The sequence below is a fragment of the Manacus candei genome, unplaced genomic scaffold (genome assembly GCF_025592945.1).
Source record: "Manacus candei isolate 608988 ecotype Guabito, Panama unplaced genomic scaffold, ASM2559294v1 h1tg000014l, whole genome shotgun sequence".
Taxonomy (NCBI): domain Eukaryota; kingdom Metazoa; phylum Chordata; class Aves; order Passeriformes; family Pipridae; genus Manacus; species Manacus candei.
Window position 1 is genome coordinate 47,435,540 of NW_026138062.1, and position 20,659 is coordinate 47,456,198.

General features: G+C 37.0%; 1 protein-coding gene across 25 annotated transcripts in view; it reads right to left on the reverse strand.

The window, feature by feature from the left end:
• Nucleotides 1-20,659, reverse strand: part of DLG2 (discs large MAGUK scaffold protein 2) — a 1,004,454-nt gene that overhangs the window by 27,684 nt on the left and 956,111 nt on the right. For all 25 annotated transcript variants that reach the window (XM_051779210.1, XM_051779204.1, XM_051779229.1 and 22 more), the window contains one exon: nt 14,234-14,309. In XM_051779210.1, the coding sequence (XP_051635170.1) occupies nt 14,234-14,309 (76 nt within the window). The remainder of the gene's footprint in view (nt 1-14,233; nt 14,310-20,659) is intronic.

Below are 20,659 nucleotides of genomic sequence, written 5' to 3' on the forward strand. Positions count from 1 at the left end.
AACATATACAATGCCCAGACTCTGGGCTTTGCAAATGATCACCTCCAACAGAGCAGAGACCTCCTTAAATCATTTAAGTGACCAATCTCGTGTGTTTGTCATTGCTTGAAATGAATATAACCAGTATTTGTTTCCAATTCTGAAATGGAATACACTTAGAGTCTCAGAATATAATTTATTTCTTTACGTTTTGGGAGCATGGTATAGAATGTGGTTTAGAATATGTACTTCTGGAAGATGTGTACCGAAAATCTTCATTAAAATAGTTTTATACTCGTGTCACAAAAGTTTCATGCCACTTTTACATTTCAAGCATATTTAAATTTTAGTAACTGAAAACAAAGGAAAAAAATGCACATGTAGAATAAATGATCCATGAAAATCTCTCAGAGTATGTAAACATTCAATGTGAAATTAATGTGGAGGTCATGCACAAATAATCCAGACAGCATGCAATTTCAAAACAAAGCAAATATGAAAGAAAGCCAGAGGAAAAAGAAAAAAGCACATGAAGGATTAAAGTAATCTGTGGATGAAAGGAGGACTGACATGCACATTACATCACTTTAATGACCTAAAGGATATAATTAAATTAAAATGTGTTTTTTGTGATAATTTCTTTTATTTTTCTAAAGAAAGGAACTGTAGCATGTTAAAATTGCTGTTTGGGAAAATGTTTGTCACGATTCATCTGAATTTGACATAGTAATACTATTGACATTATACTTTTAAAGGCGAAAAACTATATATACACAATAACACTTCAAAAAGCAAAGGGGTTTTAAAATGACAATCACTTCATTACAGAATGCCATTTCACTTTGGAATTCAAAAGAATGTTATCAAATTGATAAAAAAAAATGCTCTGTTTCACAGAGGTTATATGAGAAATAACATATATATATTCTTTTTCAATTTTTCCCCCAACAGTCTAGAATAAAAACTTCAGAAAGTACATTTTCACCAGAAAAGCATATATTTTTTCACACTTATGCATGATTTAACAGTATATACCAAATTAGACAGATATACTATAGTATTATGTAAACTCTTTCTTCTTTTGCAGTTTCAAATACTGCATTGCTTTTTTAATAAGATATTGTTCCATTTCAATTTGGATGGTCAAAATCTAGCAATTCATAGCAGATGACTACTATGTGCAACTATGTCACTGCATTTACACCTGTACAATCTTTGTTCCTAAAATAAAGCTGACTCTAGTTATATTAAATCCATAAAAATATATTTATGCATGTGAAAATATTTCTCTACATTAAAAAATGTGTATATTCATGTTAATGACATATACTATCACAGTGTAGTACAGCATTCATCTTTAAAATAAGAAAGAAACTGTAAATACTATAAAACCCTAAAATGAGTCTGATTCTGAAAGCTTATAGAAATAACTAGTCCATGGTATTAACTGAATGGGTGTACCAAGTGCTTATTTTCTTGTACATTAAGTGCATGTGTCTTCACAAGACACCAAAGACAGAAGTCTTGATTTTGGTTTTGTATCCAATATAAATGGGATTAAACTCAGGCTGACGGTCTCTACCCTAAGGATATGAAATCCTGCAGACACTCAGCAAAATGCTTCTTACAGATATCACAATTTATATCTCTAATGTATAGAGAAAAGGGGCTTGGCAAAGAGAGAAGAGGGAGCCATACAGGATAAAACCATGTTTCTATTGCACACACGGTGTTAATTCCAGATTTTGCTCCATTGGTGGAGGAGTAGAGACCAACATTGAGTGTACATTTTCTTTTTTAAGGAAGGATCATACATATGAGGAATTGTGGCAAGGTTAAATTGCAAAATTCAGATGGATATATGAGAAATTTTATTCCTATAGGATGGAAAATTCGAGGTCTGTCTAATACTCTGAAGCCATGGGCTCCCTATTTTTCTGGAAAGCTGCGAAGTAGATGTAGGATAAATGAGACAGAGATATTTGCCTACGTCTCTCTGTTCAATGCAGAAGTTGCATGAGACTGGAATTGAAATTTTGATAGCAAGCTTGTCTTGATTCAACAGCATTTATGCAGGCAGAGTTTCTGAGTCAGTGAAAAAGGGCCTTAAAATGGATTCCCGTACAAGTCACAAGTTTGTTGCCAAGAATGATGTACAAACCTTTGATGGCAAATGACTCGGGCATTTCACTGGCAGTGAAACACCTGTACAATAGATTACTTTCATATGTCACTACCATCAGTTCACACAGATTACCACTAATCTAGGAGCTGACATTAGTAGGCACTTTAAACAGACAAGGGCTGAAGACTAAAAGGCAAATGAAATTTTCAAGGACTATTTGGCAACAAAACAGTGACATAATTCATAACATTTGAACTGTGATGAAAATGAGTTTCTTCTCAGAAAAAAAGTGGAGAAAAGCTTTCACTGGTGTACTGGCTTGAATTCTTGTTTGATACTACTTAGGTATAGACTCTGTTTTGAAGAAACCAAGGACAATAATCGTGATGTGCACTCTTGCTTGACCAAGTATCCCTGGATATCCCCAGTTATGTAAGCCTGAGTTGCACATACCAACCTTCCCTGGTTGTGACAGACATTAAACCACTGTGTGTTTCTTCTTCTCAAGAACTCAATTCAGTACTTTTTTGTGTCAATGTTGGTTTTGTATTTTAAGTGCTTTTCCCTAGGCACAGCAGCCATATATATGTTACTCATCATCTCATAGGATAGTGGTCTTTAAAAAAAATTTTCATGTAACATTAAATAAACAATCCAATTTCAAAAGTTGCTTTGTAGTGGTAAACATCACAGAAAACAGTGAATGTCTTGTTGCACCATACTGAAATAGGCATCTATATTGTTGTTTACTTTGAGCTTCTTTGCAAATTTTTTTTAAATGTGCTCTTGACAGAGGTTGTCCTCTTTATGCTTTGCAGAAGAGCCTAATATCTTTGGGAAAGATTTCCTGTGGTTCTCTAACAGCAACTCTGTCTTCTAAAAGCCAATAAACTCCCAACTACCTTGGAATGCTTTCTTTTGCTATTTCATTCAACCAATGCTAATCCTCAGTCATGAGCTGGGAAGCAGTGTTCAGGGATCACCTGAGAGAAAGTTGTTCCAGAGTACTGGCTGTGAAATTTTTTTTTTACAGGGTGTAGATGAATTTCACATATCATCTATTTTTAAGCCGGTTTGAGCTATGCTTTAACCTAGTTTCTATGTCACATGATTATATATGTCAGTTTTGTTCTGAAATGGGTCCAGCAGCGTATATGAGAAATTAATTTTACTGCTTCTCATCTGCCATGTGTTTTTTTATTCTTCTTCTTTAATACTTGGTTTTGGCCTAAGTTAAAAAAAACCCCTTACTTACACAGCATTCTGTAAAAATATACAAAATTTATTATCAACAGTGTGTCTCTGCAATCCTTTTCTCTATACTTAATTGACACCTTTTGCATTGGGGACATTCTTTTACTCATTTGAATACTGACTTTAATAAAGCTTTGGGCACTCAAACACTGTTAAACCTCTACATTTTAGATCTCTCCCATCGTACCAAAAAGTTGCACTGACACCAGAAAGCAAGCTTTTGGACTGTAACAGATTCTCAGTGTTATTTCTCTTTCCAAACATATCTGTTTTTACAGTGGGCTTTTTCACCTGGCAATACCAAGAACATGATGAATTTGAAGTTGCCAGAACATGGAGGACATGGGTCAAAACACACTTTGGTACATTCTGCCTCATTGTCCCATCTGCAATACCAGGACCATGGCAGTGTCCTCCTAAAGTCACTTTGTGGGGACCAAGACTACACTATGACCTGGTGGATACTATTGATCAGGCCATGATAGTTTCTTTTATTAAGAATGAAGTATACTGAGGTTAAATGACTTGACAAGTCTAGAGGAAAGCCAACACGACTGAGCAATTCTTGCTTTCCTGGTGTAACCACAAACTTGGCCAAGGACTGGGTTCACACACAGAAAGCACTTCTGCATGCAGACATGCAGAAGCTAAGCTAAGGAGTTGATAGTGGTAACTCTAAGCCTGTTTGTGTGGTGACCACAGTATATTCTTTAAGATGTAGATCTTTCATTCACAGTCTGAACACACAGATATATGGTGGCAAGCAACACTTGCCAACTTTCCTATGTCTTTTTATGAGATGGAAGGGGAAGGACATACCTATTCTGTTAAGTTCAGCCTTAAATTTTCTTAGATACTTCAAGCATTTGGGAAAAGTAATGCCTGGGCTACAGTCATTCCTTATTGAATTTTTACATGATGATCTCTTTTGATAAGTGAGAACAAACTGGGTGAGAAGGAGCTCAGATGAAGATAACTGCTTGATTAGTTTTTCCATGAAGCTGCAGGGAGATTTGGGTATTGGCAATTGAAAATGAAAATGTACAATACTGATTAAAAGCTTCATGCTGTATAGCTTCTCCAGAAAAGGGTAGTGTGGCTTAGTATTCACAAGTAGAAATTTTAATAATCTTTTTCTAAGACTGACTTATTGCCACTCGTCTGCCAGCAACTCAATTTTAATTCCTAACAAAACAACAGTTAAAAACAAACTACCAGGGGTACAGAAAGATGAATAGACTTTCAAGAAGGAATGAAAAAGCAATTCTGTAAACATGTATTTAAACTGGTGCAAGGTATGAAGGGAGTACTCATATGTGCTAACTTGGATGGTATTGTTGTTAGCAAGATTAAAACGCCAACATAAAAACTTGCATAGGTGACAGCCAAGGTCATTTACATGTATCTGAAGGTTGTACACAAAGATAGTGGGAAGGAATTGTTCAAACAGAAGCACTGAAATTAATAGTGTGAAAATAAGACAGCTCCTTGACAGTGAAATCAATTTGGATGTAGAATAATCTGCCCCAAGAGAAGTAGAAAAGCCTAGATCATTTTTTCACATTTAAAACAAATGTGCTAGTCTTAAGTACTGTGGGGAATAACACTGCAGCCTGAAGAAAAAGGGGTGGTGAAAGGAAAAGAGCTAAATGACAAGCCTCTCCTAGCTCTATTATCCATGTTTCTGCCATGAGGTGCTCACAGACCCAGAATCAGGGAGTTGCGCTGCAGTCCAGTGCAGGCTTAGACCTAGCCAAGCTCACTGCAGCCACATGGGCAGTGTGAAGGTCTTTCTCTCCTCCTCTTTAACTGGAGTCAGAAAGTGTATTGGATGTTTGGCAATGTTGTCCCAAATGTTCCTCTACTCTGTTCAATATTTTTTGCCAAAAAGTAACTTTCCCTGTTAGAGCTGATTTATGTAATCAGCTACTGATCCCAATAGCAAATCTTCATGCATGTGAACCTGTCTCAGCACCCTTTATGCAACAACAATGTCAAAAGAGGCCCAGAGATCAACAGCAGCACTAGTGTGCACTTGGTAAAGTTTTAGGACTGTCTGATCACCAGCCCAGACCCACAGGTTTTCCTACAGTATTCTGTAGGAAAATCCTTTATCCACTTGATCTTAATTTCTCACTTCTGATCTGCCATTTTCTTAAATCTTTTTCATAACTCTGATTTCCATTGACTGATGGTGTTTCTTTAGGTTTTAATATGAAATGGAGGGGTTTGGTCTCTATGCAGTCTTTTGAATTAATTTCATTAATAAGTAAAGACACAGAAGGTGTTAGTTATCTGTGCTATTAAAAAACCACCAGATTGCTCCTTTATCACTCTTTTTTGTGGAATCATTTATGCAATCAAATGCTGTACACTTGTGCAAGTGCAAACCACTGCATTAAATGGACCATTGCATAAAAAGAAGTTGCATAAAGATCTTTGTTATTTTGTGAAGTAGGAGTGGAGAAAGATTTAAAATACCTACATACTTTCAAATTACTTACGGAAAAATAATTGGATAAGATAAACTTTTGAATTTCTCTTTTGAGTTAAAGGAAGAGTGTTTGCACTTGTAGGTGACTGGTATAGCACGCTGAATTACAGCAAGGGTCTGGCTCAGGATTCACCTCAGTGAATCACACCAGGTTAATAGTTTTCATTTAAAGCATTGATTTATTTAGGCCTTACAGTTAACATTATAATAAATAAAGGCATGGGCAAAAAACCCCAAAGTCAATCTCCGAGAGACTAGTTTGAGGTCTGCATAGGAGTTGAAGCTGCTGCATCTTCCCGTAATGCATCTCACATGACCAGTCTCATAGGTAGGATATCAAGTCAGATGGACTTTGTCTTTGACCCAGGTTGGCAGTTCCTGTGTCCCTGTAATCTTCCAAACATGGCCTGTGAGTCACTAAGACGATCATCACTGAGATGCTTAAATTTAAGGGAACTGCAAATAAACATGTGAAATATAGAGCATGTATCTTCTGGATGAGTGTTAATGCTTAACTCCGCACTTCTGGAACTTTGTGTAAAATCTTACTAGAAGAAAACCTTGTTCTCTTTCTAATTCTTTGACAATCTACTGCCAATACTATAAATTTTTCTTTTCAACCAATTTTTTAGAAGAAAAGCCAAGTACTTATGGCATTATCTATACATATATGCAAATTTCCTACCATTTAATCCAGGATATTGGACAGCAAGTTATAAAATTAGCACACACACGAAGCTTAACTCAGCAAAAATTTCTGCTGAAACAGCTTAGAAGAAAAACAATTAACTCCCAGCTCTAAACTTTGGTATTTTACCTCTGCTAGTAAATTTTCACCCTGTTATATTTAATCTGTGACCGATTTAAACATTGCATTCTATATCTTCATGTCAGTGACTCTCCTAAGCATTCTCTTACCTAAGCAGGGATGGCACAAACTTCTTCTGGGATAGAAAACACAGACACTATACTCCTTAATAGGAGGAGGCCACCTAAGAAATAATATTATCCTATAAATGAAACTCCACACAATTCTCAGGATGAAAAAACTGTAAAATCTAAAAAATACATGTATTTGTATTGCTCATTAATTGAAAAAATTACTCTATTAGTATTTTCTTTGACTGACAAGCTTCCAACAGACAGAAATATTTTTCATCACCTGAATAAATTCAACGACAAATCCTTTATTTCTCATAGTTTCTACTCTATTTCATTATGCTTACAAATTGCAGATATTTAGAATTTGTACTTCTCAATAAAATGAAAAATGGAAAAAGAGACCCACAGGTTTTCTAATTTAGTATGTTTTTCAATTTGAAAGAAGTTCTTTCAAATACTCTACTTCTACTGGATTTTTCAAAGAAAGCTATGGAAACATACTTCTTCAGCTGAGTAAAAGCCTCAAATTTGACATTATTTTTCACAATTTCAAGAACTATTTCACCTTTCTAAAAAAATAGATTCCTTAAGGCATACCAGTTCCCTGCCAGAGTCAACACTGCTACTATGACATAAATTAAAACTGAAGACTCACTTGTTTTCCTTTATTTTTGACTGTGACCTAGGACCAAGATACATTATTATTAAATTACTGCATGTCTTTGTGGAGTGTCTCAAGATATTCTGGAGCAATGAGTAACTGTACAGTTAAGTTTTCCTGGCTATGTGCTGCTTTATCATTTGAATTTCATTTGATTACTTCAGCACATGAGTGAAGTTGTGCTGATGACAGCAGTATTTCTAATCTACCTTGGAGAAACGCTGAGCAAAAAATGTTCAGCTCAAGGGGAATGGTCAGGGCAGTCCAATAATGCAGGGTCAGATCAATTCAATAATGCAGCCAGTATCCACTACTTGCCACCATGCTATCATGAAGCATGAAGACAGAGTTGTGGAGGATGTGAAAATGCATGAAAGGGCGAAGGCAGCTGGAAAAATGAGATCCAGCTTTTCCTCCGATATGGGGAGAAGTTGTCTTCTCCCAGAAACAAGCTGTTCCACAAACAGGAACAATGCTGAGATCTGATTCTTCCATGACACCTAATGCTACCCTCATTTTGGAGGTCTTACAGCCTTTGACAGAACTTAAATCCAACAGAGATAAAATCATAGAGTCATAGAATATCCTGCGTTGGAAGTGACCCACAAGGATCATCAAATCCAACTCCTGGCCCTGCACAGGACCATCCCCAAGAATCACACCATGTGCCTGAGAGTGTTGTCCAAACACTTCTTGAACTCTGTTGGGCTTGGTGCTGTGACCACTTCTCTAGGGAGCCTGTTCCAGTGTCCAGCCACCCTCTGAGTGAAGAACCTTTCCCTGACATCGAACCTAAACCTTCCCTGGCACAACTTAAGGTTGTTCTCTCAGGTCCTGTCACTGGTAGCCACAGAGAAGAGATTAATGCCCGTCGCTCTGCTTCCCACTGTGAGGAAGTTGTACACTATGATGAGGTCTCCCCTCTGTCTCTCTCAGAAAGATGACACCATAAACGACAGGCTGGGTGTTACCAGGCTCTCTGAATTTGCGGTTTTTTGAATGCACTCAGATTGCGTATTTTCTTCTGTTTTTGCCACAGTACCAAACACTTTAGGAAACCCATTCATTGTGTCAAATATCTTTAGCAAAGAAGTGCAACAAAAAGGTGGTTAAAATCCACTGCAAATGTGGAAAACTTTTAGATTACAGACTACAGAACTGCTTCTCCATAAAAGTGGTGAAGCTTTATACTTAGAAAACTTAAGCCTAGTAAAACACTGATGTTAGAAAAAATCTTCATTAGACAGAGAGAGAGTATAGACAATCTAATACACTGCTATGTTTTCTGAGAATCAAGGATTCAACTGAGATTAAGACCTATTTCTCTGCGTTGATACACCCAGATCTGCCATGGTGAACCACTAGCACAGTCTCTGTACCTGAGACCAGGACAGGTGTGACTGCAGGTTCTGGTCTGTGGCAATGAAGACAAACAATCCAGTCTCCGTATACACACATAGAAGAAGAAATAACAACAGACTTAAACTGCAGCATTTTAACCATTTTGAATGATGATGAGAGTGAAGCACTGAAGGGCTGTTTGGGAAGAATATGAAATATCTACTGTGGCAGGTCTTTAATCAGAGATTAGACAAATCTGGGAGACAGGAGGAAATCATAGAAGACAGGGCAGGGGTTAGATTTGGTGGCCACCTGAGTTTCCTACAGACCATTTTTGCTCTGATTTGATGACTAAGGATGAAAATATAATAATTTTTTAGAGCATAAATTGTTTGGAATTAGGTGGGGGTTTTTTTGTTGTTTGGTTGTTTTTTTTTTTGTTCCCCCCCCCCAGATAGGTAATAAATGGTCAAAAGGGTCCTATGTCAGTCACTGGATTTCAACACTTGGAGGACAGGTGCATTAAGTATGCAGAGAGTTTTGTTTACTCCACAATGCAGATTTTGCTACCTCAGTGAAGTTTGCTTTTTCCTTTCGTGTCTCAGTGCAGCATTGCTAGAATGAAAACAAAGTGAGAGGACGACCTCACATTGCAGGCAGGGCTGTGATATCTGTAAACAGAATCTGCTCATAAGAAATATTATTAAATGCTATCAAGCTTCTGACTGTCATAATAAATACATTCGTAGGCATTTGAAGAGTCTGGCTGAGTGTGATGCAGGTGATCTGACTGAAATATGAAAAGAACTTAGGATGACAAGCTAAGTGAATAGAAAAAAACCCTAATGGGTAGTGATGGAGCAATATGGCGTGGGTCACAGCTCAGGACCTGCACTGCTGATGAGCAGCAGAGCTGCTGGGAGGGATTTTGGAGGAATGGAGAGTTCCTTTCCTTGGCAGGCACCTCATCCATTTGGCACCCTGTTGAGCAGCCTTACTAGGGCAGGCACCCATCTGGAAATGCTGCCCAGTAAACATGGGCTGAATACCCTCCTGAACCCTGACACACACATTAAAAATTGAGAGATTGTGCAAGACATGACTTTCATTTCTTTGGGAAATAAAATTGGGTATTTGTCCATAAGACAAAATGGTGGAGTCACTGGCCAAATAAAGTGTGAAATGAAAAGGCACGTGGTATCAAAAAACAGTTCTCTGTATAAAATCAAGTTTTACTTAAACATTATGTTTCCAGATATTCAAACACTTCTCTGGAAACAGGCAACATCCATGAATATTAGTAAAAGTGAGATGTTGCTAAAGATCTTTCAAAGAGCTATGGTTTTGACTGTAAAAATATTTTCAAGAGATAGTCAAGGAAGTGTATATGATCTGACAGGGAGAAAAGCAAAAGGTGCTATTTTTGTCTCTTGAAAGACCTGATATAATTACAGCAGTTAAGAAAAAAATCAGATTACTGGCTCATCTCTTTTCACTCTGTAATATTTTCATCATTTGACACTCTTTTTGATTCAGTAAAAAGTCTGAAAAGCGCACAAAACCTGTGGGTTTTAGGATTAGGAGAGGAAAGGCTACTTTTATTCAGTCTGAAGCTTATGGTAGGGAGTCACCAAGAATTCAGTATGCTGCTTTGGCATAACCCTGGTCACAGCTACTCATATGTTCTGATCCTTTTGGTGCAAAGGTGAGCATCAGAAGATACTTGGGATATGATCTTGAGTTCAACATAGCATAAAACATACTTTCAAATTGATTAAGTTTGCTTACATAATTTCTGTAGCTTCCTCCAGGATAAATATCAGACATAAACCTTTGGGCCGTTCTATTTTCCATTGATTATCCATAGACCAGTAATCCCCAAAGACTGAGATAATAAATGCTTAGGAAATCATTACTGTATTTAACAATGAGAAAAGCTGCTGAAGATCACTACAACAATTATACGAATGAAGCTAGAGGCTGAATTTGGTCAACACAACAAAAGCACAATCTTTGCTTGGTGAAATGAAGCTGTTTATACCAGTATTTGTATTCTTTTCCTTACAACAGAGGTGTTAACATCTGTAATTGGTTTGATATTTTTAAAAATGCTAATAGGACCTAGATTTGGATGATGTCTCTGAACCTGAAAAAATAAGTTTCTTTTGGTCAAAATCATTTCTTTTGGTCAAAATAAACAGAATATGAAAGAAAAATGGCCTGACCGGGTTAAGCTGGAGATCCAGTTAGCCCAGTAGCTGTTTCTGAAGTCTAATAGCAGATGTTTAAATGGAAAAGTAAAAGAAACATGATCCTTCCCTGTTTATAACCTCTCTGCTTCTTGAAATCAGATGTTAAAAGATGCCATTGGTTCCATTGCTTGCTAATGTATCTAATTCCTTTTTATTTTATTCCTATTTATTTTTATACAACATCCTGTAATAATGAGCATCAGAATTTAATTATTGCATGGAAAGGTACTATCCATTGCCTTATTTAAACCTGAGATCAGAAGGTTTCTCTGGATCTCCCTAACTGTGATTCACATTCACTGTTTTTGTATCCACTCTGATTTTGTAGACTTTAATTTCACAAGCCATGGATTGGAGGAGTCAAATAAAACAAATTTAAAATGATATAAATATTCTAAACCACATTTTTAAGAAGTGCTGAGCTAATTTTCTAGATGAAGTAATGCACCCAAGTTTGGCCTTTGAAAAGATTATCCTTTGGCTCTCCCTGCTAATAGGTTTGTCAACTGTGTTGCTGAGTATTCTTAACACCTTTTCAGTGCTGATCAACTAAAAATGTCATGTTATGCATAATACTTTGTATCTTATCGATGGATTTGGGATTAAAAAATAGGTATAAACAGATAAAAATGCCTAAGAATTTATAAACCTGTAGAATAATTAGACATTTTCTACTTTAAAATCAGAATTATTGCAAAGAAATTGTGGTACTACCTCAGGAAACCTTTGCTGTGTGTTATTAGTTTTTGAACATTACTTTTATAGGGGAAGAAAGGACTTGGGACCAGTGGAGTGATTCAGGTAAAATTGCGGGAGGGTAACACTTTTACCTGTGCAACCCCCCCAAGGATTCTCTATATTCAGTTAAGTTTTTGTTCTTTTTTAAAAATGCTTATATGCACATCTCCTGGCCAAATTTAGGAATATCCCATGAAAAGTCTTCTCTCAGTTTCATCTTTAGAGTAAACTAAGACAGTTCCACTTGCCCACACAGTCATGAACGTGTGAACCAAAGGTGCCACAGACAAACATAAACTCATTCCTATCTGAATTTTGATTTTAATTTTGAAACAAAAGAGTTTTCCTGGGCCTACTGCAGCCCTGTTTATTTGGGCTGAATTGCTTCCAGATTAAAGAAAAAAAAAAGATAAAAAAATAAAGCATAGACAGCTTATACCACTTCTTTTTGAACACTGAAAGACCAAATGTAAATGCTGACCCCTAAAATGAACATACATGTATATTCAAATATGTACTCAAACATTTTATGTGTTGATGCTTAGTTTAAGAGTGAATCCTCCTTTTCTTTTTGCTTTTTCAATCACAGGCCTCCATTATCTTTTCCCAAAACTTTTGAAATTGTAGGACTTCATATGTGTGTATATATATATATATATGTATGTATTTTCTTTTTTAGCAAGCACTAAAATAGAAAGCTTGGTCCCAAAAGGGTACAATGGTTTTGGTCTGTAATTATACAATTTCCTAAACACTGAAACAAACAATGACGTTGAGTGGCTGGAATATTAATGCTACACTGATGATAAAAATGGAAAAACTATTTGGGGAATCAAGAGCTAATTAAATTCTTGACAGACTCACAGGAATAAGGACCATTAGTTATATGAATGAATTATTCCCCTGAGGCTTTGATTATGTACAGGAAACAGACATTTAACAAGTGATTTTATTGGCAATATAAAACTTATTATCTCCCCAAATAAGTGGCAACATTAATTTACAGGGTTGCAAAGCACGGTCATTTCAAACTGAAAAACAGAATTCTGACTCCTGAAGAAATGCAATTAGATGAATCAGTTCTTTCTTAATACATTTTGTTATGTATTTTATACAAAAGTTATCTGCATCTGCAAATAATATTCAGAGGCTGAAGACTGATTCCGTGTGCCTTATAAGTCTGGAAAACTGGTTTCAATCAGTGCAATTGCAAATGAATTCAGGAACTATTCTGTAGAGTAGTAAGAGGGAATTATTTGAAGGTCTGAAATATTATTTTGCTGGCATATAGAGGCTTGGAAACTACTGCCCTAGGAGCTGTGTGTTCATAGCAAGAGGAAATTCTTACCCTGTTAATCTGTCGGAAAGGATGGAATAAACAGGGATAAAGAAATTATTCATTATAGAGGGAAAGTGAAGCAAGAAGAGATCGAGTATTTCAAACTATGCAAAGGCCACAGCAACAGAAGGTCTGAAAGGGACCTGCTGAACCACTCGGTTCTTTCCCTTGCTTGCACCTACCTATGACCATGTCCTCTCATCACACAGTTTTGGCCCTGCCCTGTTTTTTTTCAACCAAACAGGACTTTTTCCTGATGGTTTCTGAATCTCTGTCTCATAGTTTGCTCACAGAAGCCCTTAGCTGTAAATCCCATGCATGCCGACTGGACTGTTTTCAAAAATAAATCCCTGCAAATGTCAAGTATTTACTACTGCTACAATTGCAAGCTACACTTCTGCAGAAAAATATACCTTAACAGCCAGGACTGTGGGCATTTCTCATGCTGTAATGCTTGCTAGCCAGATGGCAACACACAGGATATTAGACATCAGGTTAGTGAGAACTGCTGACTGTTGGGTACAATCACAGCAATGCTGTGGAGTGGTGACAGCAGGAATGCTGTTCTGTGCAGGCACCGCTGGTGGAAGGGAACTCTCATTTTTTGTGTTGGTTTGCCACTGTGCCTGCTGTGAAACACACTAGTGTTCAATGTCTGTCACAACTGTCAAAGCAGAACATCCAAACCCTAAATTTTTGCATCTGGGACTTCTTAACGTTCAACCCTTGATTTGAGATTTAACAGCTTTTGAAGCTGTTTACACTGAAGGGAATTTACACTTCTGGCCCTATTTCATTGAACGGTTATCCATCTGCATTAATTTTTCAAGTCTTTTCTTCCCTATCCCTCATTTAACTAAAATCACAGCTATCACAGAATGCTCTTAATTTTTTTAGTATCTTCCCATTAGGAGGTATTGTCATTCAGTATTATTATAAACAGAATAATTGAATATTTCAAAGATTATATATTATATATATAAATATACAGCTTATTAGAATATATAAAATAATTTTATATATATATTAATCTCCTGTATATATTTCGTTATTCTGTAGGTCTTTGTTGCAACAACCTAAATATTCCTTATGATGCTAAAATTTTCTCTACTCTGAAACTTATAAAACACTCAAAGTGCAATGTCAAAAGGTTTCACTATTTACCTACCCCTTTTGCATCAATTACACCAGGTTTTGCATTGAATTTCACCGTCTTCAAGCGTGCACGCTCCTTTCTTTCAACTCTGGAAATAAGAAAACACAAACGAAGAAACACATGTTGATTATATCAGCATTTTGTATGATATCTTTGATATCTGCTCTATCAAGACTTACTACACATAAAGCAAGCATTTAAAGCAAATTTCATAAATTAAAAAGAGAGGTCTCTTCCTCAGCCAAGCACCAGTTTTCTGGTAAACACAGGACTGTGTTTGAGGAGCCTTGGCTGCCCTGCACCAGCAGAACAGCACTGCCTCCTAACACACACGGGAGTGTGGGAAAAGCATGCCAGGGACAGATTTACTCTCTCTAATTTAAGCTGTTCAAAAATGAGGCAAAATTTAGAGTTCTTCTATGGTCAGAGGAATGAAACAAGGACAGAGAGAGAATGAGCTGTGCACCTTAGTGTACTTTACGGTGGAGTAAATTTTAAATCGTACAAATAATGTAAAGTGAATCCCACAATTCACTTGAATATAAGGCTAGTCATGTCCTTACCTTGATTAATATGGACATTACTGTAAAAGTGACATCTCCTACCTTTGCAAGGTCATCTACAGAATCTATCACCGGACTCAAGTAAAAAAATCTGATAATCCACTGGCTCAAGTAAAAAAATCCAGTCATCTACCTGAAATTGAAATTCTAGTCCTATTTGTCTAAATTGGCAATTGCTCTAGGAAATCTAAGCTGAATCTTGCAAAGCTAGCTTATAAGGGGTCAATATTGTGTTTTTATTGGACAACAAATAGTTGAGAAAAAAGTGAGATTTGTTATATCCTCCAAAGTGGTCCTCATATGGCCCTCTTTTCTAACTTTCACAGTTTCCCACAAATGTCAATAGAATACATTCCTGCAAATCTTTTGGTTTCTAAGTCTGGGTAGTAAGAATACATAGTTTCTGATAATTATTTTTAAAAATAAAAACTCCAGTGTTTTGATAGAATGATAATTAACACAACATGTTTCCTTCTGTCTGAGTAGGCTTATATATCTCCTACTGAAAAACAGTGAATGTTGGTTACTATAGCTACAGTTTAAATTTAGATTAAATGCATTTCTCTGTACATGTGGAATATTCACATGGAAATAGCTCAAATGCAGCTTTCAAACTAAATCTATGTTATTAAAAAGCCATGAACAGTCTCAAACTAAAATAGGCAGATAAAGTCCCTTGGTAGTACCGGTAAAAATGAAGACTTGAGGCTGTGTAATTGCCTAAATAGGATGGATACCTTCTGAGGAAATAATTAGCACAAATGAACACAATATTCTACTTATGAATCTGTGTTAACATTTAAACTCATTCCAGCCCTGCCTAACTTCCTAAAACATCTGTTTTTAACTATTTCTTATTCATTGCATAAAAGTACCAAGATCAGTGTTTACAGAGCCATAGTGCTGTCTACTCTCTTATATGGATCTGAATCATGGGCCATCTACCACCACCACCTGCGTCTCCTAGGATGCTATCTCTGCACAATCCTAAACATCCACTGGTCAGATTATGTGACCAATACATCTGTTCTAGAGCAAGCAACAGTCACAAGTATCGAGGCCATGTTACTGAGAACACAGCTGCGTTGGGCAGGGCACGTCTCCAGGATGAAGGACCACCACCTCCCTAAGGTCTTGCTTTATGATGGCAACAGGCTGCCGCAAGAGAGGAGCCCCGAAGAAAAGATACAAGGACTCCCTGAAACAACATCTCAGCCTTGGCCATATTGATCAACATAACTGGTCTACTCTGGCCTCCAATCAGGAGGCCTGGAGACACACCGTCTATAACGCTGCTGCTTCCTTTGAGAACACACGCAGGATCACTCTTGAGGAGAAAAGACAATGCAGAAAGAATTGTGTCCTGCAGAATATACCACCTAAGGAGTCTTTCTGCTGTGCCTTTTGCAATCGGACATGTCTATCTCATATTGGCCTCATTAGCCACCAGTGTGCTTGTAACAAATGTGGATAGAGCCTTTCCCAAATCTTCGTTCGCGAAGCCTAGCCATGACTGACATGACATTCATTGCATAAAGAAATTTGGAAATTAACCCTGAAGAGTGAATATTATGTATAAAAGTTGCATTAGCAGCCATGGAGGTATTGCTGATTTCTACAGGCATAGCAGACAGATAACGAACTGCAGAAACATTCTGCATTGCCTTAAGAAGTTTTTAAATAGTGTCATTAAGTGTCATTAATCCTCCAAGCAAACATAGCAACAATGTTCATATATGCTCAGCATGCCTACTGAATATTCCAAACCTTTCATCATCTGACACTGTATTAAGGGTAGCACACAGTGTTGCCTCCCATTACAATTTTCCTGACACCTTCCACAATAAAACTGTTCCCAGTTACTTATAATTTAGCTGAACTGTAAACTTCTGAGCTGAAATTTTCTGTGTTTCAGGCTGCTTACATTACTGTTGCTGCCTGAAATGTCAAAGAAACAGGTTAGCTACTAGAAAAAGGCTAGGACAAAACAAATGGTTTTGTCCAATTTATAATATGCTCTTAAAGTGCTTCAGCTCAGGTTCTCTATTGCCTTCATGTCTTTGGTTTGGGACTTGAATTGTGGCAGTGGGTTGGTCTAGTGGTAGGAACAAACCTCTCTTTTTCTGAAGGAATCAACCTAAGTTTCTGAAAAGCCTTGGTTTTACATGCTCTGGAGAACTCTGTTTGAATTTAGCTCTGGTTCTTCAGAAATTTAATCTTTGTTGAAATGGTCAAGGTGCAGGACTGCAGTGAACTTCGATGTTCTCAGAATTTCTCATCTGGGCTACCAGGACACTTTTGCCATAGGCAGAGCTAAAAAGGGAACTAAAATGATGAAGATACAAAGTTTTGAATACCAGTTCTTTTAGATTCATTGATCCAGCTCTTAGAAAATACGCTTTTTAAAGGAACACTAATTTAAACATTTTTGGCACTTTTGAATTTTCAGGGTTGTAATTGCTATATTTAAGGAAAAATAAAGTTGACTGCCTTTATTTCCCAAATTAAAAAGTAGTTTAGGTCCAAAGGGTTATTTGCTGCAGCTGATACTGTGAATGTCTATATATGAGTGTCAATTCCTTACACTGCTTTGTCTGACAGCAAACCCACTATCCCTTGAGCAATATTTTGATCCATCATCTGAAGAAATTGCTTATATATAGGAAGGAGTGTTTCACTTCAAACTGTAACCATTTTCATTCACCTCTGCTGCAAAAAGCAGGATTATGGGGAGTTATGCAAAAACATGAAGTGAAGGAGGAGGACTCCTGTCTGCCAAATTTGCAGAGGCCCAGATATGCAGCCCTGACTTGTCTGATGCACACATTGCTGCTGTGCTCCTTTCTAATTACATATTTGCTTGATACAGCTACACGTAAGGGATCAGGAAAGCATAGATATCATTTCCAAAACAAATTCATGGCTCAAGTTCCATTTTCAAAAGTGCTTGAGGAGTCACCAAAACTAAAAGAGATTTCAAGAAATGTTGAAAGAAACCTACTCCCAGCATTCAAATGTAACTTGGGAGCTGAAAAGTTCTGAGTCCTGAGCACCACCTAGCACAACTGATGGGGATTTCACCTCATCTTCCCACCCATTCTCCAAGCACAGCTCCCTGCAGAAACACGGCTGTGTACAGGGAAATTGTCTAAGACCCTCTGAGATATGGGACAGTTGGAGTATACGCTGTATACTCACTTTCCCTTTAAAACATTCCTGGTAGTAGACACATTTGGCCCTTTTTTTCGGAGATGGTCAGGATTCACTCTCTTCTTCCCATGTAAAGCTAAAGGAGTGGAGCAGTATATTGAAAACATACATCAGCCTTCAGGTTCCCTCACTAGCAATTTCAAGACTTCAGTTCTTTGGGGTGCTGTTCTCTTCCTGCTCCTCTGAGGAACTTATTACTGGGATGCAAGACTTATTACACTGCAATGTCTATCTGCTTTTGTGTTTCTGGCCACATGTAGCTATTCAAAATGGGCCTGTGGGATTTTTCAAAATGAGACTTTCAGTTCTTCATGTGTGCTGGAAACAAGAAAAAAATCAAATATAACTGAATAGGACATGAACTGTGATTGCCCATTGTTGGAGGTTAATGGACCAGTTTTGTCAGTGCCTTTCTAGAAGCAGAAATGTAGAATATGAAGTGAGACATGCTTTAATCTTCAATAACAGTATCCATCACTGATGTAGAATACAGATACAAATTGCAAATTGGTTTCAAGGATGAAATAAAATTGTAACAGTAGCCTAATTTGCACAGATTTTGCATTGAGGTGTTTTGCACAATGAAAGTTATTTCCAAATCCAGCATGAGTACTGTAGTGAGGAGAGTAGCAAATAGAAAAAAACAATGCAAATTGGGTACTTGAAAGAGCTTCCTATATTTTGTATCTTTATTAGTATGTCTCTTCTTGCATCTCCATTTCCAGGTCATCTGCATTATATTTGTTTTGCCTGCCCATCAAGTGAGAGATAAGTGAAAATACATACATACTATTTATAGTTTAAATCAGTGGTCTCAGTTCATAGCTATTTATTGCTTCCATCCTTTGCACTGCTTACTATTGTTCATGTGAGGTCTGAGCTTACCAAGATTCCCATTCTCAAAATTATTTTTGAGCATTCCTGAAGTAGCATTTTTGCAACTGAACATGTATTTTTCAGTAGGAGAGAATGTGCTCTGGTTCAGCTCTCCACTGTCAGTGACTTGCTTATAGAGAGCAGTTCATCACCTGGTCAATATTTATGAAAAGAGTAGACCCAGTGACATTAGGAATTGAATTCTCATAAAATTGTAGAACAACCTTTTTCTGTTTAAAAGCTAACAGCTCTTTTCCTTCGGCACAAAAGTCTCCCATCATTGCAAGAGCACAGGAAGAAGTTTATACGTACAATACATACCAATTTTATTCCGTACTTAATTTTTCCAATTAGATTAGTAGGTATGGTCAGGTAACTTATTTTAGACAAAGCTTACATGATTATGCCATGTTAAAAAGTTTTATCATCTAAGGATTAAAATCTTATTAGAATCTTAGAAAGGTAGACAATTTACAGGAAACCATTAAACACAAAACTCACTTGAGTGGATAAACATGCCCTTCTGCCAAGCTGAGCAGAATAACAAATTTAAGCTGGCTTTTTGCCCACAGGGACTTCTGTGCTGGGAAAACCTCTTGTTTCTTGTCCTTAAATGTTTGTGAAACAAACATTTTGTGAAACAAAATTTTGTGAAATAGAAAGTTTTGTGTACTTTTCCCCCCACTTTGCTCTGAAAGAAGAGTGTGGTTACATGCATTTGTGGGGAGAATGTTGTGTATTTGAGAACACAAATATCAGGCTGGTACCATCATACACCTCCAGCTGGTAACAACAGAGATATAAGTTGCATAACATTTTGCAGTCAGATGTACTTAAACTATCTAAAAATGGGTATCTCAGAATGATGTCCAGTCTGACAGCAGTTTTGTGACTGCACATCTTAAAGACAATAGAAAGATTAATGTAATTATTTCAGTGTTTTAAGGCCAAATCCTCACTGTCTGCAGTAGTAAAAGTGGCAAGAATTTACGCTCAGTCATTCTGGGGCAATCTGTGTGAAATCTCAGGTTGTATTTCAGACCCACAGACTCAAGTCAAGCAGATATGCACACATCATAGAAAATACTGAAGCTTGACATTCGTGAGGTGGGAGGTTGCTGTTGTGGGGGGCTTGCAATGTAGGAGCTTGTCTGTGTGCAGGGACTCAGTAAAGAAAAAGTGAAAAGAACTGGAGGTGTAAAATCAATGCTACAGCAAATTAAAATCTCTTTACTACTGAATTAGAGTATCTGTCTAGGAATTTAATACACTCTGACTTATGCACATTGGTTTCATACATTTTGTTCATTCTAATGTGAGTGTTTCCATGGGCAGGCAATCTTAGACATAGGCTGCTCAGCTTGCTGCTGCCCTTTATGGGAAGCTTAATTTGTTTTTTTTTTCATATGAATAATAGGAAGGACAAGGAGGCAAATAAAAATTCTCATGATCAAAAGCACAGCATATGTAGAAATTCTAATCTAAATCTATACATATATACATGTAAATGTAACAAAAATCCAGTATAAATCTAGTTCTGTTGGTCATTTTAGTATAAATAGAAATTTTCAATGATAAGGGAGCAATTCACATACATAAACATAGTGCACTGGCAATACTGCAGGCTACCTGAGACAGTGGTACAGAGTTGGTAGTTATGTCCCCTCACCCTGGACATCCTGCCTGATATAATTGTGCCCTACTGTCACCTTAAACATATCTTGGATAAATCTTTTGAGAAGATGTGGAACCAAGAAAAATTTGGCCTGAAATGTTCATCGATTAATAC